This window comes from Euprymna scolopes, chromosome 6 (genome assembly GCF_053919585.1).
Source record: "Euprymna scolopes isolate OS-2025 chromosome 6, ASM5391958v1, whole genome shotgun sequence".
Classification (NCBI taxonomy): domain Eukaryota; kingdom Metazoa; phylum Mollusca; class Cephalopoda; order Sepiida; family Sepiolidae; genus Euprymna; species Euprymna scolopes.
This window is the reverse complement of record NC_136487.1, coordinates 88,048,739-88,075,639: the sequence shown is the minus strand read 5'-3', so window position 1 is coordinate 88,075,639 and position 26,901 is coordinate 88,048,739. Positions and strand designations below refer to the sequence as shown.

Sequence of the window (26,901 nt, the reverse complement as noted above, 5' to 3'; positions counted from 1 at the left end):
GAAGGAAATAGCTACCGCCAAGAGAGAATATACCAAAACTGTCAGAAAATGCATTGAAGCACAGAAATTAGAAACTTGTGATTTCTGGAAAATCTATAAGAGTGTAGCAGTAGTAAATAATGGGCAATAAACAATTCCCCCACTATCGAACAATCTTGAACTTGTTTGCATGGCAACCGAGAAGGCTAATCTGCTTGCCCATCGGTTTGCTTCCAACTCTACTTTGAAGTCAGCAAACCACTCCCTCCGAGATTTTCTCTGCTGACAAAAACCACACTAGATGATCTGAAAATCACCCTTCCTCAACCTAGATACCTCATAAGCATGTGGACCTGATCTCATCCCTGCTAGGCTATTAAAAAAAATGCTCTGCTGAGGTTGCTCCAGTCCTCTCCAAACTTTTCAACAAATACCTTAATGAATCTTGCTTTCCTGATGACTGGAAAACTGCTTCTGTGGTACCAGTTTGCAAGAATTGTTGTAAAAGAACTGACCCATTAAATTATCGCTCCATTAGCCTCCTCTTTTCACCAAAATATTTGAGTCCATAATTAATCAAGCTCTAGTCTACCACACCACAGTTGCTAAACTTCTGTCCGACCAACAGTATGGGTTTAGGCAAGCCCGTTCTACTGCAGATATCCTAACTGTAATCTCTAAATGTATATACAATATATAAGAGATTATTAACATCAATAGAAATATTTGATTGGATAATTATTGTTCATTATGAGACGTTTTTGCTATTTTGCAAACTCACTCTCCAGTCCTCATGGTTCAGCAGATTAACTGTCTTCAAATTCCATTCTGTATTGTCTTCTTGTCTAATCACTTGTTTCTAATTTTACCTTTGTTACAGGTTAAGTTGATTTACCTATTTCAGGAATAAATGGACTTCTCGAGAAACAATAATGTTACTAGTGATGGGATGATTCCAAAATGATTCCTTTCAAAATTTCCGATTCAAATCCAATTCCAGATTCCAATTCTTTTAAAATTTATACATATTTAATTAGAGATTTGTTTTGTTTTGTTTTTGTTTTCTTTCTTTTGTAAATTTTCAAATTATTACATAAACCCCTGGGTAATGTCCGCGTATATTTTTTCTCAAATGTTTGCTCTGTAATTGATTAAAAATTATAAGACAACAAAACATTTATTTTGATTTTAAAACAAAGCTATATTGTATCAGTTCGTATTTACTGTATAAATTGCTTGAAAATATTCGAAGATTGGTAGTCAAAATAAGAAAACGATGTAAGAACAACATATTTAATAACGCCATCTCTCATTGTTACGAACGAATTTCTAAATAATAATGTTACTATTTAGAAAAACATTTTTAACGCGAGATTGCGTGAGCTTTCTGTGCCTTCTCTATGAATGAACTAAAATTTTATTTTAATTATAAAAATTCGATAGGTTATTAAATTGATTTACTTTGCTATAAAAAATAAAACATAACAAAAACAAAACGAAGTGCAAATGGTGATGATGATGATGACGACGACCACCACAATGATAACGACGGCAACAACAACAACAACTTTGTAGATTAACACGCAGCTAAATTCCAAAATGAAATATTACTTTTATAGATTACGTGTTAGAACATTTTTTTTTAATTGACGGAAAGAAAAGCGATCATGGTACTTGTGCAGTTTACGTCGCTCATTAAAAAACGAAAATTTCAAAAAGCAATTATATTCTACGTACCCGTTATGGAATGAAGTTCTCCTAAAAAAAATTCACTTAATTTCATCGAGTAGTTTTGTTTTTACAGCTTGTTTGCAATCTCGGGAACATGGAATTTCTCTAATAAATCGCTTAATTGATATCAAAGGGAAGCAATCCATTATATTCTGACCAAAATCAATGCTAATGGCATAGTTTAGATTGACTGTTTCGAATGCCTCGAATGAATGCTTTTAGCAATAAAAACAAAACTACTTGATGAAATTAAGTGAAATTTTTTATGAGAACTTCATTCCATAACGGGTACGTAGAATATAATTGTTTTTTTGTTTTTTTAATTTTCGTTTTTTAATGAGGGGCGCAATCATTTTAGAATTTAGAGTGTGAGATCAGTTTCAAATATAAATTTAACCTAAAATGATCATCGTTTCTGGCCACCCTAATTCTTTATTGATATTAACTAAATTGTTTCCCACTAAATTAAGTTCGATTTGCAACATTGTAAAACCATGTGTAATCGCTTAAAAAGTAGACACCCCCTCCTCCTCTAATAAGCGCACATAATTTAAAATTGGTAACACACTACAATGTTTTGGAAAAGCAGCTCATTTTACGTTAAATTTATTTGTGAAATTGACCCTCTATTTTAAATTCATAATAGTTTTATATTTATTTATCTTTTTATAATCATGAGAGTTTATAGGCAATGTTTATATTCCATTTTTAAATAGTTATGTGTAAAACGGTACAAAGATGTAAATAAGGTATTATCGTGAAATTATTGGTGTTTTTTATTCCGTTTTCATTTTTCACCCATTGCAATTATAACTTTTGTTGCGAAAAGAAAAGTTCAATTCTCCATTTTATAAACGACACAGCCCTTTCCTACTACTAACCCTAAGTCCGTGATAATACAAAAAAGAAAGCGATTATTTGTGTTTTTATGATTTTGCCGATTGGGTTGTGAGTTAATGGTAAAAAAATTAGTTAACTGCTTTAAAATGATTAGAATGGCTGGGAAACGGGTGATCATTTTATATTAAATTTAGGAATTTAAGAAAATTGGGCAACGGAAAAGGGCCATTTTCGCCAGCTAGGAATAAAAGGGAAATTATTGAATAAATATCGATTGAAAATTAATTTGAGCCCGATTCTTGTGGAAGAGAACTCCCCAATCTCCCACCCCAATCAAAAAAATATTAACATACTAATTGTTCAGTCTTGAGCTCTCGAATGTGGGAACTTTTCGGTTGAAATCGAGAATCTACACAGAATTTTGGTTCGAAGTCACATCAACCGAAACATTAACAAAGTTTAGTATCTGCTCTGGTGCTACACTTCACCTCTTTTCGTTCAATGAAGGAGAAATGACCGAGGCAATTTTAATTTTTGTTCCGACCAAAAGTGCCCCTTTTGGGAGCTGGATATTCCCCATATTTAAAAACGACTTTGTGTCTAACTGTACTTTCTGTGAGGGTGGGGGGGTGCAAGTAAAAAGAAACACTCAATATGTAAACAGTAGTACAAAGCATGTTCATAACTTACAGACATCGATTTTATTTGGTTTTAAAGAACCCTTCACATTTAAATTTTCTTTTTAATATAGTTTTTTTTTGGGGGGGGGGGCTTTTAAAAAGACTCTTGAACAACAAGCTATTTTCAATTGATATTTATTTAATAATTGCCCGAAATTTATATGGGTTACTAAATCTCCATCCTAAATTCTAAAATAATTTTGTTTTTAGTGGGTTCACAAATATCGCTCAAAAGTAGAATTTCAATGCAGGTGGGAGTATTTTTAAATGTAGATATAATTTCTTTTTCAATTTGAAAATTTTTTAAATGTTTTCTCTTTATCTATTTTAGACTTTGATAAATTCGTTGTGATATATTCATGTATATTTTTAATGTTTGCAAAACCCCGAGAATGATACCATAAAAAAAACAGCCGGTGTCAGACAAAGTGGTTCCAGGAAAATGAAATAAAACTCGCCCAGTCATTTGAAATCTTCTAACATTAAACTGTGAACTCTCTGGAAAGCTGCCTGTAATCATTTGGCAACTAGGTGCGAAAAAATACTTGACCGTTTTAAACCGTTTGATTAGGGGATGGACAAGTGACCTCTAAAACATTTACTTAAACCAATAAAAAATGAAATAAAAGTTGAAAGCGATTCCTCTACAAAAATACAAAACAAAATTAATTGCTTTTTTTTCGACATTCCTTGTCATATTTGCCAATGCCGAGTAAGGGAGTGGACAAAAACCTAACCGGACATGAACACTATTATATTCTACTTTTGATTTAATTAGCAATAATGTTTGATATTATTTTTCTTGACAAAATATTTCTTTAAATTTAAACAATTTTTTCAATACCTTGAAAATAAACTGCATTCTTCTAAAGGTTATCTAGCGAATTTTCACAAAATTTCAAGTTTTATTTTGTTTATTTTACGCAGATAAAATAAATTTAGATCTTCTTTTAATGTTATCATGATCTATAGAGGTTAGTTTTACTAATAGTTTAAAAGGAATAAATATTTATCAACGGTATCAGCAATGAAAAATTAACATAATATTAAAAGAATCGGCTTTGGAATCGGAAATTAGGCACAAATTTTTCCGATTCCGATACCTCGAAAACTACCGATTTTTCAGATTCCCGATTCTGATTAATCGATACAATACTAAATGTTGCATCTAAAATTATGGCAGTTGTGGCGCCAGAATCAGGATACGTACTCCTGTAACATACTTTTTGCTAATTATACCACTGTATTCATCTTAAATATTACCGGTCTGCAAGGCTACAACACTGATGATGAGAGACTTGAGATTTACATTGCCACAAAATTGGTGACAAAGGATTTAAAACTTACACTGCCACACCTTCATTGGCCACAACCTTCCTGCAATTCAAAACATTCATGCTTCCTCAATGGCTTATCCAGGAGGGTGATTTCTCAACACGACTGAACCAGCATAACCTGATTCATCCTTAGGATAATCTGTGTGCAGGAAAAATGTAAAGATTTCAGCAAGTCAGCTGTTGAGTTTAGTCAAATTTCATATTTCTGATCATTTTGTGGCAGGAGAAAAATAAGTGAGAGACCAGCATTCACTGCTATATAACATGACATTCCTGACACAGCTGCAATACAATTTACTTGCTACACAAAATACAACATTAATAATGGAATATGCATCTTTATACACACACTAGTGGCGAGACGACATGTTGTTAGGGATTGAATGAGGATCATCAAAATCGGTGAAATCGCTCATTTGTTAATCAAATCGATTGATTACTTGCTCTAGTTAGGGACACCCCACTCAGCAGTGTACCAGGAGGAAGCTTCACATGCCTCCCTGTAGTGATTTAGTTCATAATACATCGTAGTCTACAATGCACTGTAGAGTGTCTACTGTTGATTTTATAAAATCATCTGTAAATAATGGCTTCACTTAAAATTTAAAATGCAAAGTTCAAGTATCATGGTCCAACTGTGCTCTAAACAGAAACATTCATTTCGAACACACCTCTATCTTATAATATAATCTACAGTTGATTTTATAGGCTGAGCCTTTCTGCTTGTGCAGTGATAAAACTTCTCAAATGCACTTGTGATGTTAGGTTGTGTAAAAGTGTTAACTTTGGTTAAAATCGGACTTCCTACTTTAAACAGATTTTTTCTGTTATCAATTTTCGATGTTTACCGGACGCATTCCAATACAAAACCTATGTAAGAACACTCCTAGATACATCATGTAGCTTCGTGTGAAATTTAAAAAAAAAAAATTGGCTCAGCTGTTTCGGAGTCTATAGGAAACAAACACACACACACACAGATAATGTTCCTTTTGTATAACAGTAGAGATTATATAGATAAAAGTGAAATCAAAATGCTTAGACTTTGGTAGTATTCCAAATTTATCTACAAACTAGGGGTTGATTATTTATGTACTAGCTGGCAGCCCGGTGTTGCCCGGTCATATAATACACTTAAACATAATATTTTAATTTATGCAGATTGCATATGTATTATTATAGAATCAATCCTCTATTGATTATTATATATTACAAGGAATAATTTACCTAGTGGACTAATTCACAAAAAAATATGTTAAAAATAATAATGATAATGTCGTTCATCAAATTCCATCTGTATTTGTTTATAATATCATATCAGCTGATATTTTAGTTTGACGATGAATGCCCTGGAAAAGTCACTTCTGATTAATGTTTAGTTTTAAAACATGCAAACGAAGAAATGATTTGTGGTAATTTTAAACGGCACTTCTTTCATCGTAAATTAAACTCCTTAATAAGAAAAAATTAGAATAAAATGGTGAGGTACACCCGGCTTGAACAAGGGGTCATTCGATCTGTAATCGAATGCTCCATTACTAAGCTATATTTCTAGATTATAATAAATCTGTTTTTTTTTAAGAAGAAATGATTTGCTGAAATTTTATTACAGTAGAACCTTATGATACGACATTAAAAATTAGTAACTAAATACTGTACAGTATATAATACACATATATATAATCAAATAACATTATAAATAACACAGTAAGGCAGGGCAAATACCATAACCAGGGGCTAGAAAAACATTGTATTCCACATTGTAACCTGAAAAAAACGTATCCCAGGGCCACCGTATCTACCTTGGCTGGTGTAACTTAAAATATTCCCCTGCAAAAATTATTCTTTTTTATCTATAAGAAAGAAAAGTTACTTTTAAGATTGAATTTTTTTTATACTTATCAGATAAATCTTTGCACAAAACATATCTAAGAACACTGCCAGACATATAAATTAGCTTTGTGTGAAATTTGCAAAAGATAGGCTCAGCCGTTTTGGAACCTATAAGGAACAAACTCTCTTACACACACACACACACACACACACACACACACACACACACACACACACACACACAAAGTGACTTTTATATAAGAGTAGAGATAAGTGGATTTTCTTAAGGACATTTTGATAGTGGGTCATATTTTCCTAAAATCTTATCCTATGATTCTAATTATATCTTAGTCCTTGAAAGAACTGATTTTGGTCATATTTTTGGTCATATTTTCCTAAAATCTTATCACATGATTCTAATTATATCTTAGTCCTTGAAAGAACTGATTTTTCATTCTTCATATCCATATTAAACGGTAATCTGAGGAAGCTCAACCTGAAACATGTCTCCAAATGTGTTATCAAAAACGTCTAGCTCAATAAAAAAACATACTAAATAAATATATCTTTTCTTCTAACATATAAAATTATCTTGTCAAATTTTCAGTCAGGCCCAAATAACAGTCTATTTGACATATCAGTACTTGATTCAGACTAGCCTATTCTCTTTTTTTTTTCTTCTGTTATATAATTGGCTCGAATAAATTTTATTTCACTTCAGTTTTTCTGAAAATACTTATTCCAGCTAAGAAAACTGTTAGAGTGGAGACATTTATCCATTCTCACAAAGACAGATTAAAAAAGGAACATTATTGTGTGTGATTATACCGAGTTTCTCATTATTTGTTCTTTACTTTTAATTAATTAGCATCAAATATTGATACAAACAAAAAAGATCATAGAAAAAATTGCTGATTAATCACTTAGAAATAATAAAAAGAAACTTACGCTGACATTAAAATACTTTGACAAACCTTCTCCGGGGGTTTTGGAAAATATCTACAAAAAAATAAAACAAAAATATTTGCTTAGAATTGTCTCAAAGAAAATCACAAATAATAAATTTTCTCTAGAAAATTTATTATTTGTGATTTTTTTTAATAGAAATGTTCATACTTATTTGACACATCCTAAGAGTTTATCTCTTTAAAAATGAGAATCATAAATTCAACAATATGCTCACCATCCTTATGTATTCTTCATTATCATTAGATTTCTATAATATAAAGCTGAACGTCTGTGTGTGTGTGTGTGTGTCTGGTCACGAATAAGCTCCTATATGGTTGACTATTATAGAAAACTGATCACATATAATGATAGAAGATGTATCGAGACAAAGGAATGGGTATGTTTGATCTGGCATAATGATGATTCATTAAAATTGTGGGGTCTGCGTATATGCCTGGTCCACAAAGTATTGAAATAAAAAATTTAAAAATTAGAAAAAACGTTTACAAGTGTTTTTGATATAGATGTACATAATAATACTTTGATAAGTATGTTTTCACTTAAATAGGGATGGTATAATAAAATTGTCGGGGTCTGTGTTCGCACCTGGCTTCCATAGAATGGAAATAGACACAAACTTTAAGACTTTTCAAATCTATCTGCGTAAGTATACTTTGATAATTATGCTTCAGTTTAAAGAAATATAGTATAATAAAATTATGGGGGTGTTCATTCGCGCCTGACCTCCATAGAATGGGAATATGTCACAAAGTTTAACAAGGTTTTTTAATATAGATTCACAGAATATTGTGATAAGTGTTTCAGTGTGAACTGGTATGGTATAATAAATTATGGGGTTTATCTATTTTATTTTTACTTTCATCATATTTTGCTTTGGTTTTGATACCCCCAAATTCAAAGCTATCTCTTTACAACCCTTCCTTTTCATAACCTATCATACTTTCATAAATCAGAGTCCATTTTCTGTAGGCTGTTTTCGAACCCAGTCAACAACGGGTACTTTTGCTAGTATATATATATATCTATATACTGAAGAGAGGTAGTTGCCTTGAAACATGCATGTAAGTAGATTACCATTTTAAAAATAATAAAATAAATAAAAATATTATATACATCCAAATAAAATATGGGCGATTTTCTAAATAAAACGAGCTTTGAGGTGAAGCCGTTATTTAACCATATTTATCATTAAAAAAAAAATCAACAAGAAATCTCTCTCTCTCTCTCTCTATATATATATATATATATTGTTATGTTGTTAAACATTTTAAAGAAACCTGTAGTCAGTCGTCTTTTTCTGTACAAATAATTGAAAAATTCAAATGCAATGGATATAATAGTCTAGGTAATGTAGATAACGATATCCTAAGGATGCGTCAGGATAAGGAAGACGATATAATTAAAAAAATGCGAGTAATTTACCCATATGGGTTGAATATTAAAGTTAAAAAAAATAACCTACAAGATTCTGAAATTATAGGTAGATTATATCCAGCTTTGCCTCGCTACGGTATTAGAGATAGAACTCATATTAATAGAAATAATAGAACATCAGTTATTTCATGCGAGTATTTTTTTAGTAAAGTTAAAGATATTATTAATAAAATTTATGAGTCGTTCAATTATATAAGAAAGTTGCTTAATCAAACAAAAAAGAAAGTTTGGAAGGAAATAGCATCTAAAATATTATTACAACCGGATATGATATATAAGAAGGACTATTTTATTCAATGGTATGAATATATTCTAGATATAATTGACACTAAATTATATAAGCCACCAGTGAACGATATAAAAAAGAAACCTAAAAATGTTTGTGTAGTTTTGTATGAAAATAAAGGTTTAGATGATGTAAATTTACCTAAAATATTTAATAAACAAAAAACTATACAATTACTACCAAATGAGTTCCAGAAAAAAGATCAAAAACCAATAGTTACATATAAACTAGGGCCAACAATACGCAATAAGATTTTTAATTATAAGAAAACGGTAGAACATATAAATGTAAAAGATAATAATATAAATATTCCAGAATGTGATTGTAATTCCTCTCAGTTCTGTAATAATGAGATAAAACATGTAATTACAGGAGATTTAAATATAGTAAATAATCCTAAATTAAGAAAACTACTTAGTAAGGGTCCAAATTATAGAGAACCTAAATGCCTAAATTACACTAAATGCGTTAAAGAAGTAACTAAAGCACTAGAAGGTTTTATTATGTCTATGGTAAAGAAATATAAATTAGCACAGTCTACGTTTGATGCATGGAAAAATAGTATACTTGAATGCGTAAACAAAAAGGTTAAACATATAAAACAATTTAAACACCCTAGAAAAACAAATCCTCTTTTAAAAAATTCAGAGGAACTTAAAATACTTCAAGAAAAGTTTGTAATAGTTCCGATTGATAAAGCGGCAAACAATATAGCTTTTATATGTAAAAAATATTATATACAACGTTTATTGATAGAAGTAGGACTTATAGGAAACGATTCGGATACTTATAAAGTAAGTAATAGTAATTTAGATAGCATTATTTTGAATAATAGTATTATAAATGAAAAAGTAGGATTAAAGTTAGAAGACAAACACAAAAATCTTCCATGTATGTATTGGATACCTAAAATGCATAAAAATCCAGTTGGTGCTAGATTTATTGTAGGTTCTAAGACGTGCATAACTAAACCTCTAAGTAAAGCTGTATCTAAAATATTTAAATTAATTATAAATCAAATAAATAATTTTCACCTGAAAAGTAAATTCTATAGTAATATAAATCTATTTTGGGTAGTAAATAATTCCAAACCAGTAAAAGAAAAATTAGATAAAATAAATTCCAGAATAAAAGCAAAATCTATAGCTACTTATGATTTTAGTACGCTATATACAAAAATTCCGCACGAAAAACTTATAAAAGAATTAAATGATACTGTAGATTTAGCTTTTCAAGGTGGAAAAGGTAAATATATAGACTTTTCAAACTCTAAAGCTTTCTGGTGTAAAAATAAAAATAGCAAAACTAGTGTTTCTAAAGGTATTTTAAAAATACTTGTAAGTCATCTTATTAAAGAATGCTATTTTCAAATAGGAAATAAAATATTACTCCAAACGATAGGTATCCCAATGGGATTGGATCCTGCACCATTTTGGGCAAATTTGTATTTACATAGACTCGAGTATATATATATGTCATTATTATTAAAAACAGATATATCTAAAACATATAACTTTCATGGGTGTAGGAGATTTATAGATGACCTTATATGCATAAACGATAATGATGAATTCGAAAAAAGTAAACATCTTATATATCCAAACGAACTAAAATTGAATTGTGAACATAGAGGACAACAGGCTACATTTCTGGATTTAGATATAAAAATTGAGGATGGGATTTTTCTTTATAAAATATTTGATAAAAGAAACGCATTCCCCTTTAAAATAGTACGTATGCCCCATAAGGATAGCACCTGCCCTGTTTTTGTGTTTTATGGAACCATTATGTCAGAGTTTTTGAGAATAGCTCGCGTTACTCTAAAATTAACAGATTTTATACCACCAGTTTCTAGCTTAGTAATAAGGATGATAAAACAAGGTGGGGATAAAAATAAAATATTTAAACAGTTAAATAAAGCATTTGTTCGTTATCCTGATGCTTTTGAATCGTTTAAGATAAACCAGACTATATTAATAAAGGAAATCCAAAACTATATTAGCAATGTATAAAATGTATTTATAATTACATGTAATAAATTTATAAAAAAAAAAAAAAAAAAAAAAAATGTATATATGTAAAAATAAAATATTTTTAACCTTTATATATCTAATTTTAAATAAATAAGAATGTAAATATAAAAACTACTAATTATAGTGGGGGTGATAAGTAGTTAAATGGATTAATCCAAAGCTTATAAATACAAGACTGAAAAATTAAATGTATCCATTTTAAATGTGGAAATTGATGAATCGCACAGGTAAGAAATTCATATTTATACTATGAAAAGGTTAGTAATTGCAATTAAGAATAGGAAATTGGATAAAAAAATTTTTGTAACATGTCTTCTTCCTAAGATTAAGGGTGGCGGTGTTTGATCAACACTGCTGGGGAGCCATGAAGTAATATACTGTTTTGTTTTTAAATCCCCGAAACAGTGTTTCATGGTAAACAACTGATGATCCCTTGAAAAATTTTAAAAAATTGGTATTATAGTAAATTCGAGAGAGTTGATGCAGTGATTGCAGGTGATTAAATGACTTACTGACTAAGTGTTTTTTTTTTGTTTTTTGTTTTTTTTTAACGAATGATAAAAAGTAATTTTTTGTGTAGTTTCAAATGTTAAAAAAACTTCAAAGACTATATATATATATAAAGCTAACATCTGTATTGAATTCTTTAACATTACCATCATCGTCATCATATCTTCAGTTTAACTTAAGTTTTACGTGTTGGTATGAGTAGGACAGATTTTACAAATTAACTTCCAAACTTATCTTTGGTCTGATTTCTTTGGAAGTTATTTCCTCAACTGAGACAATATATATATATATATATATATATATATATATATATATATATATATATTACACAAAATGCTTCAAGCAAACTACATTTTAGATTTCCAAGTGAACAAAGAATTTGATTGCTCAACACCAATAAACATTAGAATTTCTTTACTGAGAAAGTAATTACTGAAATAGTCTTATATCCTTTTAATATTATTGATCTAGTTTGTGAATATGGCATAAAGAATGGATTGCATCAGCAATATTGGGAACTTTCAGATGATATTTTAAAAAGAAGCTGAACTTACTTGAAATTATACAAGAGTAAGTGTAATGATAGCAAATATTGCTTGTTAGAAAACTGATGTTGACTAACTTTATTATGGAAAAAAATATTTTAATAAAATTAAAAAAAGTTTGTTTTGTTTTTTTTAATAAATTGCCATTTTTTCTTCTATAGATTAGTAATATTTTTAGTTGCATAAATTGTTTCTAGCATTTTCTAAACCATAGCAAATTTGTTGGACATATTTTTAATTGTACAATAAACAAGCTTACTGTGAGGGAGATTTCATTTAAAAGCAAAGTGAGACAAATGTCTGAAATGTAGTCTTAAGATAGCTGGTAGGTAAGTAAAGCTCTTTCTCTTCTAAACATACACCTAGTATATATAATAAAGATTTATATATTTTGAGTGTAAATGATTAATGATCTGGCCATAGACAACCTTATGGAGAATCGCCATCGAATCTCCTGTCTAGCAAAGCAGAACAAACAACTGTTGATTCATCCCTTCAGATCATTTCATCAACTAAGTTTTCACATAAAACTCCAAAGTAGTTTGGAATATTAAAGTATCCTTTAAAGTTCTTTAATAACTCTAAGAAGTTGGACCTTAAAATCCTTCAAAACAATCGAACATTTACTGCAATAACAAAAACTGTATAGATCTTACATGGCTTAAGTTTTAGGCTTAAGAAACGATTTTAGCTTAAGTAACAAGTGGACAAAAGATGCATACAAAATAAAAATTGATATCAATATTTTAACTTTTATAATACAAGTGGTCAGTTTTTAGCCAAGCACATGTCAAACACATCATCTTGGTAAATGATACATTTATTAACCAATCACAGAGCTTTAATAAACTCATAACCTAGTAATAAGCAACCAATCAAAAAGCTTTAAATGAATTTTGACCTGAATTGTACTGTGGTTAGAATCAGTACAGTGACATTTAAAAGTGTTAAGATTTTAAAATATCTACTTACATTCTGCCAACTATAGGAACAATCCAATCCAATACCTTCAAACATGTCCCTAAAAAATAAAAAAATTAATGAAGATGGAAATGATAAAGAAATGTGAAATGACAAACAAATATGTGGTTTAATCTCACCTTACCTCATGGAAGAAATGAAGACTTAAGTTAGATGGAAGTGGCTTGGGGAAAAGAGCAATTATGGGAAGGAGGAAAGAAGGTATAAAACCTAAGGAAAGAGACAAGTAAAAATCAATAATTTTTGTTTTTGGTGAAGTTAAAAAGAACCCCCCCCCCCCAAAAAAAAAAAATAACAGACTACAAAACTGATTTTTAAATTTAGTGTAGGCTGTTCTATTCTCTTTTCTTACATCTTTCTCACAGAAAACAGGTTGTTAGTCTTTTTCTGCTCTATCATTATTTTCATAGTAGGTGCTCAACTGAGCCCTGATCTACCCCCCTCACTCCTTGTAAAACATTCACAACAAAAACTCGTCTAGCTACAACCACTGTAAATAATTTTTCCTTTTCTCCCTCTGTATATCTAAAACTAAACAGAACTTTAATTAACAAAATTTCTTTTCCAGAACTGTTCATCAGTGGAACAATACTAGAGAGCTGCTTTCCAACTGAGTACAACATGGTCATCCTCATGTTTAATATTAACAAATTCTTATTGAGCTTTCCTCTTAAATAATTAAATTCCAATCCTTACGTTATTGTCTTACCATCTATCTGACAAACTCATTAACACTTATCCTTGAGTGACCATCTGATCTTGATAAGCAGTGACTTGCTAGTACACAAAAATTTTCTTTTAAAGAAACAGATAAGATTAAGAGAGAAGAAAAAACAAATTATTATTTAATATATTTTGCCTGATACAATACTGAAATTATTTTATCTGATTTTCATTTATAAAATAATTCTAATATTTTAGAAAAAGGTTATCAAGATAATAGTAATAAAAGTTTTTGTTTCTCATTGAGAAAAAAAACAAAACTGATCGACTAATATTACAAAATAATTGGAAGAAGAGTATTATTATGTCTTCCACTCGTATTAGTTTGTTTTTCTATTTTTCATTGGATTTTTTTGTATCCTATTTTCTTTTGCCATATCATTTGCTCGATTCTATTGGATCACCTCGAGCTGCAAACAACTTTGACTACTCAATATATTAACTTTGACTGGAAATCCTAAACGCCTGGTCTTTGTTAAGCAGAAAATTACTTGCCCTCTCAGCCACTCCCAACTGCCTACTCAGAAACTGGCCACCAATTGTCAGGCGTCCTTGCACCCTCATCTCCTTTTTACTTATCTCACTTCTAATAACTTGTCCTTTTTTTCCCTCACATTGTCCAAGATCATAGTACTTAATACATCTGATAACTTTTCCTTTTTGTTGAATTATTTCCTAAGATTCTTCAAAGTCTTTAGGATCAAGTGACATCTGTAATATCACACATGAGCCTTGATAAGTGATGATACATCAATAAAAAAAAAAAGCTCAAGTATTCTAAGTAACCACATTTTATCTCACCTGACTATATTATTTATTAAGAAAACATTGAAAAGTCACTCACCATATAGCAAAAATTTCAACGAAAACAAACAACTGTCATCAACACAATTTCTAAGAATTTACAATTGATGAAGGAATGGGGAGAAGAGGCAGAGAAAAATGGAGATGATGTTGGCAGAAATTAGTTTTATGTTTTTTTTTTTTTTTTGAAAATTAACAGAGAGTTCAAATCTCTGATGTTTTAAAAACAGTGTTTAACTAAATTACCATAATTTTAATAGACATGTTAATAACATTTTAAGAATAGAAAAAAATATATTTTTTTTAAATTTAGAAAAAGAGAAAAAATAGAAAAAGAAAATAAAAAAAATTTTAATTTAAGAAAGAAACTATGCTTTCATAAAATTTAGTTGAAGCAAAAATGCTTTCTTTACTTCATGTTTCTTCTCCAGAGCAATGGCAGACTAACAGTAGTGTTTAATCTAACAAATAAATTTCCTTTTGTTTTCCATCTTAAAACATTTTTCTATTTTCAACATTCACAATATTTTTCAAATCTTCATCAGGACTTGAAAATCGCCAATATGCATCCAGATCAGGCACACAACAGAAAGAAATGAAGAGACAAAATAACGTCTGCAAACCTTGCAATACGACGTAGAACTATGCAATGAAGACTAATACTTTTAAAATCAAAATTGTACGCAATTAAGAGGAACAAATTAATAGTTTTCATGTTAAGCTTAATATTTTTTCTAATCTAGTGCAAAAAATATTTTAAAATAATTAGATCTAGCTTTAATTTGCAAACAGTAAAAAATTTTGGTTAATAATCATTCAATAAAAGTAGCAGGTCATACCTTGTGAAAGAAGGATAGTACATAAAGCTAGCCTTTTCAGTAGAATATTTCTGAGTATCTCTCATATAATCCATGCTGGCCAGTGGATACAAAGAAGTCTGAAATAGAAAAAAAAAAGTTAGATATTACTCAGACAGTATCCTTATATTTGTTCCACTCTTTTTCACCTTAGCATAAATTATCAAAAACACAATTTTTTTTCAAAAAAACAATGCAGCATGAAACACAACACATCAGCAGGAGTTGTACTCCTTAAAATAATTCATTAAGTCTTTCTCTGTTTAAGGTATCTTAACTTCAATACAGACGACATAAGATTACAAAAGGTTTTTTTTTTTTTTTTAGATTGATTAAATCTTTGAGTTTTTAGTTGGTAAAAAAAAATGCTATATAAAATTGGGCCTTGATAACTCATGAAAAAATTAATAATTGTTATCTTCAAGTGGCCTTTGGGTTTTGATAATCAGTGACTCCTTTGAAAAAAAAAACAAAAAAACTGAATAATAATAATGATGAGATGTGTGTATGTATCTCCATCTGATTACTACTGAGCATGACGTAAGTGGTGACAATAAAGGGTGAATGTGGCAAGCTGTAACAAGATGAGGGGAATAGAGCTAGAGGAAGTATTAAGCTAAAAAAAAAAAATCATAATTTGTGAGTTCAATAAATTTCACACAAAATAAGTCGTTAGAGTTCATTTAAAATTTCTAAATGAAAAAAATACATTTTTACATAACAAAAACAAAGTTTTTTTGTTTTTGTTACTAATGAGTCGCTACTTATCAAGGTGCAATAGCCACTCAGAGACAAAGGTTAAAGTTTGTCAGTTGGGTGATGAACACTACTACGAGAAAACAGGAAACAGGTAGAATGGGTTTTTACTGTGAGTCTTTTACAGGTGCTGAACTAGAAATTGGAGCTCAGTCGAGTACCTACCATAAACATAACTGCTAGATGAAAACTAGAAAAATATGGAAACATTTTTGTACTTTAAAAAACTCTTGCTCTTGTTTTGTTTGTCTGAAAGATATTTTGAGAAGAATTACATCCCTTGCATTCATTTCAGAGAGCAGACATGAATCGCACAGCACTATTTAATTAATGTCCTCGTTATAAAAGTAAATTCTTCTTTCAGTTGTAAATATATTAGTAAATACTATTGTTAACCTACGCTGAACACTTTATTTGAATGCATTTTCATTTCAATATCTCACATCATTTCAACTACCAACACAATCACATCATTAACGAGAGAATAGGGAAAGCGAATACAATAAATGTTACTATTTATTTGATTCTCCGCAAGGGTAAAATTAGACACAAGGTCAATTTTTAATGGTGGTAAAATTCAGCTCCCCAAAAAGGGGCATTCTTGTTTGGAACAAAATTAAAAAGTTGCCTCCATCTAGAAGGATTTCTCCTTCATTGATCTAGAACAGAACAGACTAAGTATAGCATCAAAACAGACACTACACTTTGTTCCTAACCAAAATATAGTGATTGTAATAATCTAAACAAAATGATATTCCAATCAAAATAGTTGAAACTTCAATAAAAGGAATTATTTTGCACTTTGCATCTGTATGTAATACAGAGAAACATTTTAAAACATAAATAATAATTTAATAATTGAATTCATGAAAAACTAGTGATGATTTATCAAAGAAATTTGGGGGTGTTAAAATCAGTATCAGAATTGGAAAAATTGGAATAATTTCTAATTGCAAAAACAATTCTTTTAATTATTTTTTAAACTTAATTTTCTTTTGCTGATACTAAATTAATATTTATTGGCTTTAAACTACAGTAGAATGCCAGGATATAGCATTAATCCATTCTGAGGTTGGGATCACAAGGTTTAAATCGTCATATGGTGGGGCATAAGCAAAATTTTATGCAGTACATATTAAAAAATTAGTAACAAAATACAGTACAGTATATAATACACATGTATATAATCAAGTAACATTATAAATAACACCATAAGGCGGGACAAATACTGTAACCAGGGTCCGGAAAAATATTGTATTTCACATTATAACCTTAAAAACCCATATTCCAGGGACACTGTATCCCGAGGTTCTACTGTATCGAACTTTTCAGGCCTATTTTGTACCAGTAAAACTTAAATTTATAGATAATAACCAATTTCAGTAAAAATTGCACCAAAAAAATGTCACAAGTGGATAAATCGTGAAAAATATGAACACCTCATAATGAGTTTAACCAAATCTTGAATACGATACTCTAAAGGGAAAACGTTAAGAAATTTGCACAATTCAAAAGAAAATTATACTCACATTTAAAAATAGATGAGGACTCTTTAGTACCCCCAATCTAGAAATACTTACTTTTTTCTGTTTATAATTTGTGTTCTCATAACCTAAAAGGTGTTTCTTCTCTTTTGCAGATCCAGCCAGACATAACAAAAATTTCAAGATTGACTCCAGTTCACCTAAAAATAAACAATGTAGATTATATTTCTGCAACACTTTACTATCTTTTACCATACAGAGCATCTGCTATATACTGATGCATGAAATCAAACTGATGCAGTGCTCTTACATCTTTATTCAGCCATTTTTGTTTGTTTGTTTGTTTGCCTTGCATGCTTTTACATCTTTATTTTATGGACTGTGTGATTCAGGATGTTCTGTCCTGTTCATCCAAAAAATTAAAAAAAAAAGTAATTGCTGTTTTGTTTATTTTCTTATTTGTTAGATTATTAATTTTTGTTTTTTATTGCCGTTAATCATTTTATGTCACACACTGACCCATAAATGGGTGCCCTTTTGTTAGATAGTGAAGGGAATGTCCAAATAGAGAAGTTTGAATGGCACCATAAGAGGAAGGGAGGCAGGCTAAAATCGTTAGTAGAAGAAACCATGTGACTTTTGCCAGAAGATATCTTAGCCTCTTTTTGTGCTGACAACTGAAGTGGGTGGACACAAAACGTCACCACTCCCACTGTGGTCACATACCATACAGTGGAGTGTAATGAAGTAGATGATTTATTTGTCTGTATGTTTGCTCATTACTCTCTCTCACACACACACATACACACACGGGTACAAGATTTTCTGTTCTGTTTTGAATAAAACCTTTACAACCAATCTATAATAGCTGAGTTTCACAGTGCGTGCATTGTTAATATGCTGACATACAATAAAAAATGATACAGGTGTATAATCATTTATAGAGACAACAGTAAGACTTAATGTTATATTTGTCATTTGGAAATTGTAACATGACATAACATTGTTTTAATATTGTTTCTGCCATTTTGCATTCTGGTTTTCTTCACATCAAATCAGAAATCATTACAGAATTTTAAATCCAATTTACTGAAGCTATGGCAATATTCTATTTGCATTTCTTTCTCAAAACCTAGTAGCATTCTTTTAGTAAACTTGTTAAACCATCGAACTGCCTTTGGTCAGAACTGAACTCTGAATCACTAGATAACTTTTGATCAGTTACGTAATTGGCGTTTTTTCCATGAATTGTCTTGATGCCTTTCTCAGGATTTAACAGTGGACGCTATCATCAAGATAATGTCTACAGTTGAACTATTTTAGTTTTCTTGAAGAACGCTGAAGGAAAAAAATGATCAAAAGTTTGTGATAACAACAACGAGCAATTCAGTCTGAAAATTGTAAACAATGATAAAAATTTCTGGTCCCAAAATTACAGACAAATAAAATCAACATTAAAAATAACTGTTGCCTTCATTTTCCAAAAAAATCTACGATACAAAGAAAAGTAGGAGAACAGCTTAACTCTTGGTCTTCTAGATAAACAATATAACAGTGCTGAAGTTCCCAGAATATAGTCTACTGTAGACATTAGAGGTCATGAACTGTAGGCAGCAAAGGCAGACTCGGAAGCAAAGGAACAAACAAGATTGCACAAGATGGAGTTTGGAAACAATCGACTCACTGGACCAAGAACTGAAGAGTAAGTTTGTGAAATATCAAAAAATGTCTAACTTCTAGATAGGGAAAAGTGATAAATAGAGAGAGACAGAAGAAGAGAAAAAGAGAAATGGTGACAGTGAAAGAGCAAGAAAGATTGACACAGAGAAAAAGAATGAGTCAGAGGCAGAGGGAGAGAGAGAGATTAGAAAAATAAGAGAAAGAAAAGGATAGAGAAACAAAGAGAGAGAGGTAGAGAGATACTGAGGCAAATAGAAAGAGAAATGGAGAGAAAGATGAGGAGGGAGAGAAAGAGAGAAAGATGAGGAGGGAGAGAGAGAGAAAGATGAGGAGGGAGAGAAAGAGAAAGATGAGGAGGGAGAGAAAGAGAGAAAGATGAGGAGGGAGAGAAAGATGAGGAGGGAGAGAAAGAGAGAAAGATGAGGAGGGAGAGAAAGACAGAAAGATGAGAAAGGAGAGGAAGAGAGATGAGGAAGGAGAGAAAGAGAGATGAGGAGGGAGAGAAAGAGAAAAAGATGAGGAGGGAGAGAAAGAGAGAAAGATGAGGAGGGAGAGAAAGAGAGAAAGATGAGGAGGGAGAGAAAGAGAGAAAGATGAGGAGGGAGAGAAAGAGAGAAAGATGAGGAGGGAGAGAAAGAGAGAAAGATGAGGAGGGAGAGAAAGAGAGAAGATGAGGAGGGAGAGAAAGAGAGAAAGATGAGGAGGGAGAGAAAGAGAGAAAGATGAGGAGGGAGAGAAAGAGAGAAAGATGAGGAGGGAGAGAAAGAGAGAAAGATGAGGAGGGAGAGAAAGAGAGAAAGATGAGGAGGGAGAGAAAGAGAGAAAGATGAGGAGGGAGAGAAAGAGAGAAAGATGAGGAGGGAGAGAAAGAGAGAAAGATGAGGAGAGAAAGATGAGGAGGGAGAGAAAGAGAGAAAGATGAGGACGGAAAGGGTGAGAGATGAGGAAGGAGAGGGAGAGAGATGAGGAAAGAGAGGGAGGGAGATGAGGAAAGAGAGGGAGGGAGATGAGGAAGGAGAGGGAGAGAGATGAGGAAGGAGAGGGAGAGAGATGAGGAGGGAGAGGGAGAGAGATGAGGAGGGAGAGGGAGAGAGATGAGGATGGAGAGGGAGAGAGATGAGGAGGGAGACAGAGGATGAGGAGGGAGACAGAGGATGAGGAGGGAGACAGAGGATGAGGAGGGAGACAGAGAAAGATGAGGGAGACAGAGAAAGATGAGGAGGAAGACAGAGAAAGATGAGGAGGGAGACAGAGAAAGATGAGGAGGGAGACAGAGAAAGATGAGGAGGGAGACAGATGAGGAGGGAGACAGAGAAAGATGAGGAGGGAGAGAAAGAACAAGATGGTGAAAAATAAAGAGAAAAAAGAGAGAGAGAATTAGAGAGAAAGAGAGAAAGGAGAAGAGATGTTAAAAAAAAATTTGGCAAAAAGTCTCACTGGAGTTAAACTCAATTAATTTCTGCACCAGCTGCTGTAGTTGTTGTGCATCATCATATTTATTTTGCTGCAGAAGGACGAAGACATAAGAGAGAAGCTGCACGAGTTGATTGTTGAGACCAGAGACACCAGGAACTGTTTTACAAGCATTCAGTTTCTTCTGACTGAAATAAAACAAACAAGAATTAGACATCAAATTACATGAAAAACTTAAAAAAAAACAAAAAAAAACAATTATCCAAATATATGTATTGGGTTGATCAAAAAGTTATTTTGTGTTTTACATTTCAAGTTTCTGACCTACTAAAGATTGATTTTTTATTCCCATTCTTCATGGTGTAGAAAGTATACTGATGCCAGTGTGTAATAATCCTCTGAACAAAGTTGTTACATTTTTGCTTGTATTTCAAGCTTTAAAATAAAAAATCAAGCAGAACACTACAGACATCTGACGATTTTTTTTACTACAATAAAAAACAAAAATAACTACAGAAACCTGCATAAAGGTATGCAATGTGTATGGGAAGAATGTTGTTATTATGGAACAAATGTGCCAGAAATGGTTTGCTCAATTCTGAAATGAAAAAGGAAACTTTTCAGTAACAGATGCTCCTCACTCTGACCAGTCAAAAATCACTGACAGTGACCAAATGAAAGCCGTAGTTGAGAACAATATTGCCATTTGAAAAGCAGACAAATTGCAGACAAAATGTACAAAATCAAGCGTGGAAAATGAATTGCATAAACTCAGTTATGTTTCTAAACTTTGGGTTCCTCCTGCCAAAAAAAAAAAAAAAAACTTTTTGGCCAACTTAATATATAGTTTCAAGTGGTGTCTTGCCCAGTACAGTCATTGATGGCTGTGATTCTCCATCTATCTCTCTCTCTCGAGGCATTCATGAATTCATTGTTACTCACCATTCACAATCCCATTTACACGATTTTCTCTAAAGTGTTTTAATGTATTGTCACAGCTTTTTTTGCAATTGTACAGACACTAGATTGCAGTTTCTTTCTGTTCAAGCAGTGTCTATACTGGGCGATTGTCCTGACCATTGTACCCAAGGGGATCTTCAGCTCAACACAATGAGATATGAAAGAACAGAATTCTTCCTGATTGTTTCTGTATTACATCAGTCATCTGCTTTCCATGCCCTCAAGTACTGGATGTAAATAGTTTCCAAAGCATCCAGTTTCTCATACAATAGTTTTTTAATATAATCTGCTAAGCATTTCAGTGTCTCATATATATTTTTTCAACTAATAAAATATTAAAACAGCTGATTTTGTTTGTGCATTTTTTAGATGAGGATTGTTAATTTATATTATTTGGATTATTTAGACTATTGTTCTCATCTTGCATGTTATTCTCATAACGTTTTCGCTGATGAAACCTTTGACCTTTTTCAGGTGCATCTTGTCAGTACAGGCGACTGGGCACCGTCTGTGAATTTGATAGTCCTTTGACATTTCATCCTTCAGAGGAAAACAGTTCAACCTGCCTAGGGTGAATGATGTACAACAAACAATCTTGTCAAACTCTGGAATCTGTACAGAATTTCAAACTGACGTCTTTATTTAATCGACGGGGGTAGATTGTTCACGTTCTATCAGTCATGACTGGGTAAAAGTCATACATGATTCTTAAGTATATTCTTAGTACATGAACCTGTAGTGCAACACTTAAAAGTAATAATCAGTTCTAAGTGATAATCTTCTGGAGGTTGAAGGTGCAATCCTCAGTATGGATGATACTAAGAATCATTATATCAAACTCTGGAATGTATATGACTGATTTGTTTATTTAATAGCTTAAATGTTTACAAATTATCATAAATTTTTCAAAGGGTCACAAGCAAATTCAAATCAGATTTAATGATGAAAAATAAAAAAGCCATATAAAAAATAGATGTGTATGCCTATATACTTGAATATGGTGGGCATAATCACTACTTCCACTGATAGAATCCTGCCTTTTTGCTATTAAGAAATTCAGGATTATTTATGTTCTTTTTTGGGAAAATGTTAACATCATAAGTCTGTAATTCTGCAATTTAATTTAAAAAAATTTAGTTGAATTTCCCAGTGCCTCCCTTAAATCACCACCTGTGATTCCTAGGGGCTTGTTATATTGAGAACATATCAGCATCACTTCATCTTGACAAATATTGTTAGGAACACTGCTCCATTGGCATATAACAAAGCACTGTTACGTAACAATAAGAAAAAAAAAGTCCCTGGATTTCGATATATCACATCAAACAAAAGGGAGAGAGTAAACTCTTGAGCCCATAAAAGTGAAAAAAAAAAACGAAATAAACCAAACGAAAAAACATAGTGGAAGAAATGGAACACGAACACAAATTTTCAGATTTTAAGTAATTTAATTTATAAAATAATACAGGGAGGAAAACATAGCAAAAAAAAAAAAAAAAAAAAAAAAAGGGGGGGGGGATAAAAAAAAAACAAATTGTGGTGATGAGAAATCTTACTTCAATATCTAAAAAATGCTGAGCAGAAAACATTGATAAACAAAAAAGGCAAAAAAAAACATTAGTATGCACAAGAGAGAGAGAAGGTTGACTTACAATTTGTTCTTATTTTTTTTATATATTTTCAACTGTTCGTATTTTGTGGCATCTCTCTGTAACCAATTTACATCATCTCTGCTATGTTCCTATTATCCGCAGCCTTTGCGTCAATAAGTTTCGTTCTTTTAGTTTTTCATTCTGGGCATATTTGTTAGTCTTCATCGTGTTCACATGCACAAATCTGATGCACACTGTCGGCCTCTTTTTGCTTTCAATCCGCAGCCATCTGCATCCACAAATTCAATCTTCTACTCCACCTTCACACTGACAAATTTCACATTTCAAATTCACCAATCAAATGTCGTTTGACGAAAGTGGTCTTACCAACACCACAATCTTTTACAAAGACCAATTTAAATGTCGACATATTATTTTTGCAATCATGTTTTCTATTTTGTTACTTTCTTAATCTCTTTTTTCTTTGCTTCTTTATTTTACCCACTGAATCTGTGTCAACAAGTTTGCTTGTTTAATTTTTCATTGGGTTTGATAAGGTACTTGTTTAGTTTAATTAAGACATTAAAAAATGAAAATAGAATATTCTTGTAATGGTCTGTTGTCATAATGACATTAAAACACAAAAGTGATTTTTTCTTAAAACTTACCGATCAAGCTTCTTAAGGCAATCAAAATAGACATTGTACGCAGTCTTCTGCAATTGTTTAACAGTTTTTTGATTATCCTGCATGTGGAATGGCTGGTAAGAAGAATAGCTGTGATCTTCAGTTTGTGACTCGGCATGATGTTCACACAACTGCCTGATGAGGCCGACAAAGCTTACCTCCATTGCTAGACCAAAAAAAAAAAAAAAAAAGAAGAAAAATCCATTATTTAGGTTTTGAAAATACACGGAAATCACTTCAAACAAGGTGTGAAGCCACTTAATATAAGGAACTAACAAGAACAAAAGATGATTATCGCAAAGTAAAGACATGTCTATTGACCTTAGTTTTGAAAAAAAAAAAAAAAAAACAGTTAAAGTTAGGGGAAGAAAAACGGTCAACAGGAAGAGAGTTCCACAAGCTTGCAGTTCTTGAAAAGAAGCTACTGGAATAATAAGCTGTATTACAATGAGGTATTAAAACACCAAATTAATGGAGATCACTAGACAAAGGAATCAAATGAGCTGGAACAAAGGAAGCAGGGAATAAATTAGACAATTCTGAAGAACACATGCCATAATAGTATTTATGTAGTAGAGAATTAGAAGGCTATCGCACTGCAAGGAATGAGATATAGTTGGTGTTGTTGGAAGATGAAAACAAGTGGCGATTTACAAATCAATAATGAAATATTCGATGGTCAACAAGGGCAGTACATGCAGACCGTCTGCATGTACTGCCCTTGTTGACCGATATTTCCGCCAGGGGTCGTTAGTTGCGTTATCTCTCAAACAAGATGGTGCTTGGATTTTTCTTCGATGAATCGTCCGATAATATTTGATTTTCTTAAATAAAAAAAAACTACTTGATCGATTTACGTAATTTTTGGAATATGACATTTTCATGCATAACAAGTACGTACATTATAAAGATTTTTTTCAGATTTTTATAGTAAAAAAGATTACTTGTGGCCCATTTATAGACTTGCACCCAAATAAATGTTATCAAAGGCAAGATAAGTTACTTTTCTACCAAACCGGATAATTTTCTAGTGTTTTTATTTAATGTAACATGTTTATTCAGCTCGAAAAACCGATGTATTGGAAAATTAAAAATGGCGCCCGACTCTCTTTTTCACACGGTAAGTTTGGGAAAAGGAGTTAAAAATAAAAACGTAGACAAAATACTGTTAGAAACCTGCTCAATATATGTTCGTGACATAGGCTGACATGTGTTCGGTGGGTTTTTAACAGTATTTTGTATTTTTTTTAATTTTTAACTTCTTTTCTCAAACTTACCGTGTGAAAGAGAGACTCGGGCGCCATTTTAAATTTTCCAATACATTACATCGGTAAACACTATGTTTTTCGAGCTGAATAAACATGTTACATTAAATTAAAACACTAGAAAATTATCCCTGTTAGGTAGAAAAGTAACTTATCTTGCCTTTGATAATATTTATTTTTAAATAGTTTTCAAAACTTTATATAGTTAGGCGTCAATTAAGCTGTTCTGTCGCCGAATGTTTAGGTATGTCACGACTCGGAAATCTCCGTGACATGTCTATTCGACATTAGCAACCAATTCTTAGATGTATATTCTGCATTTGTACCCCCAAGGCAACTTTTGGGACCCTATTCTGGACAACGACCCATAACGCAAAACTTCTCCATTTTTCCATGAACTTTCAGAATCAACACATTGAATAGCATTATTATGATAACAAAATAACTTTAACATAAAATATATGCAAATATGAAAAAGGAAACACTCACGTAAATAATCCCCTTAACACTCCAATATAAATTTTAATCTCCATAAAATACAATATTATACAGTGTGTCTATTTTTCGAATTCGCATCATCGAGGAGCGAGAGGGAGAAATGTTGTTTTTAAGAATCCCTCCATTTTTGTTTTTAACAAATCGTTCAACTTCAAACCTAGTTTCCGTAATTATAAGTTTTGACTGCAGTCATTAGGTCGTCAGCTGAATGTAATGTTTATATTAGCAACCGAACCTTTTTTTTATTTTTTATTCCTTGCTGTAATGTTTAAAAATAAATTTTAAAAATATTCTTTATTGTTTTTCGATATTCCGTTGTGTCGGATTCCGCAAGTAAAAAATTAAAACGTATAATACATATATTTTCTTTATTTTAGTTGTCAACAACTGAACTGCTCGTCGTGTACTGTATCAATCATTACTACAAGAATAATCCGGTTAGGGATTAACAGTAATTAGACCAATCCTGTCATGATCTGATCCCTGATATTGCGGTGTAATGCTGTTCCTGTGCAGTTCTAGGTGTATCAGAATTTTTGACACTCCTAACACGAAACTGCGAATAAAATATAAAAAAAACTCGTAATTTCTTTTTTAAAAGTGGGTTGTTTATTTTCTTTATGGATTATACTTCCAAAATAAACTATTAAAGTTGTATAAAAAGTAATAGAAATTATTTAAAAAAAAAAAAAAACAGTAATGAAATTAATTGAATTTTTCCATTTTTAAACTTTAAAAAATTTATCAAAATTTTTCAATTGATTCTATTTTTACGATATTTTCAGGGTCAATGTGAAATGTTTCTTTCTAATAAACCGAATATAATATTTTAGACAAACGTTTTTTTTTAATTCAGGCCCCCCCCCTTTTGAAATGTCTATTAAAAAGTAAATAATTAATTTACTCACCAAAGTTTTATATATCACAAATTGAAAAAAGATCAATAAATAATATATTCAAATTTAAAACAAAAAAGTAGTGTTTTTTAGAAATTTACCTGTAAAGTCCGAAGTTCAAAACCTTTT

The 26,901-nt window shown here is 31.3% G+C and overlaps 1 protein-coding gene across 3 annotated transcripts in view; it reads right to left on the bottom strand.

The window, feature by feature from the left end:
* Positions 1–26,040, bottom strand: part of LOC145277766 (gamma-tubulin complex component 6-like) — a 97,697-nt gene extending 71,657 nt beyond the window's left edge. For all 3 annotated transcript variants that reach the window (XM_080129509.1, XM_080129508.1, XM_080129510.1), the window contains exons 1-7: positions 25,868–26,040; positions 24,096–24,279; positions 20,900–21,063; positions 17,879–17,982; positions 15,525–15,622; positions 13,150–13,198; positions 7,349–7,399 (exon numbers count right to left, since the gene is read on the bottom strand). In XM_080129509.1, the coding sequence (XP_079985635.1) occupies positions 7,349–7,399; positions 13,150–13,198; positions 15,525–15,622; positions 17,879–17,982; positions 20,900–21,063; positions 24,096–24,277 (648 nt within the window). In that variant the 5' untranslated portion in view covers positions 24,278–24,279; positions 25,868–26,040. The remainder of the gene's footprint in view (positions 1–7,348; positions 7,400–13,149; positions 13,199–15,524; positions 15,623–17,878; positions 17,983–20,899; positions 21,064–24,095; positions 24,280–25,867) is intronic.
* Positions 26,041–26,901: the final 861 nt, after the last annotated feature.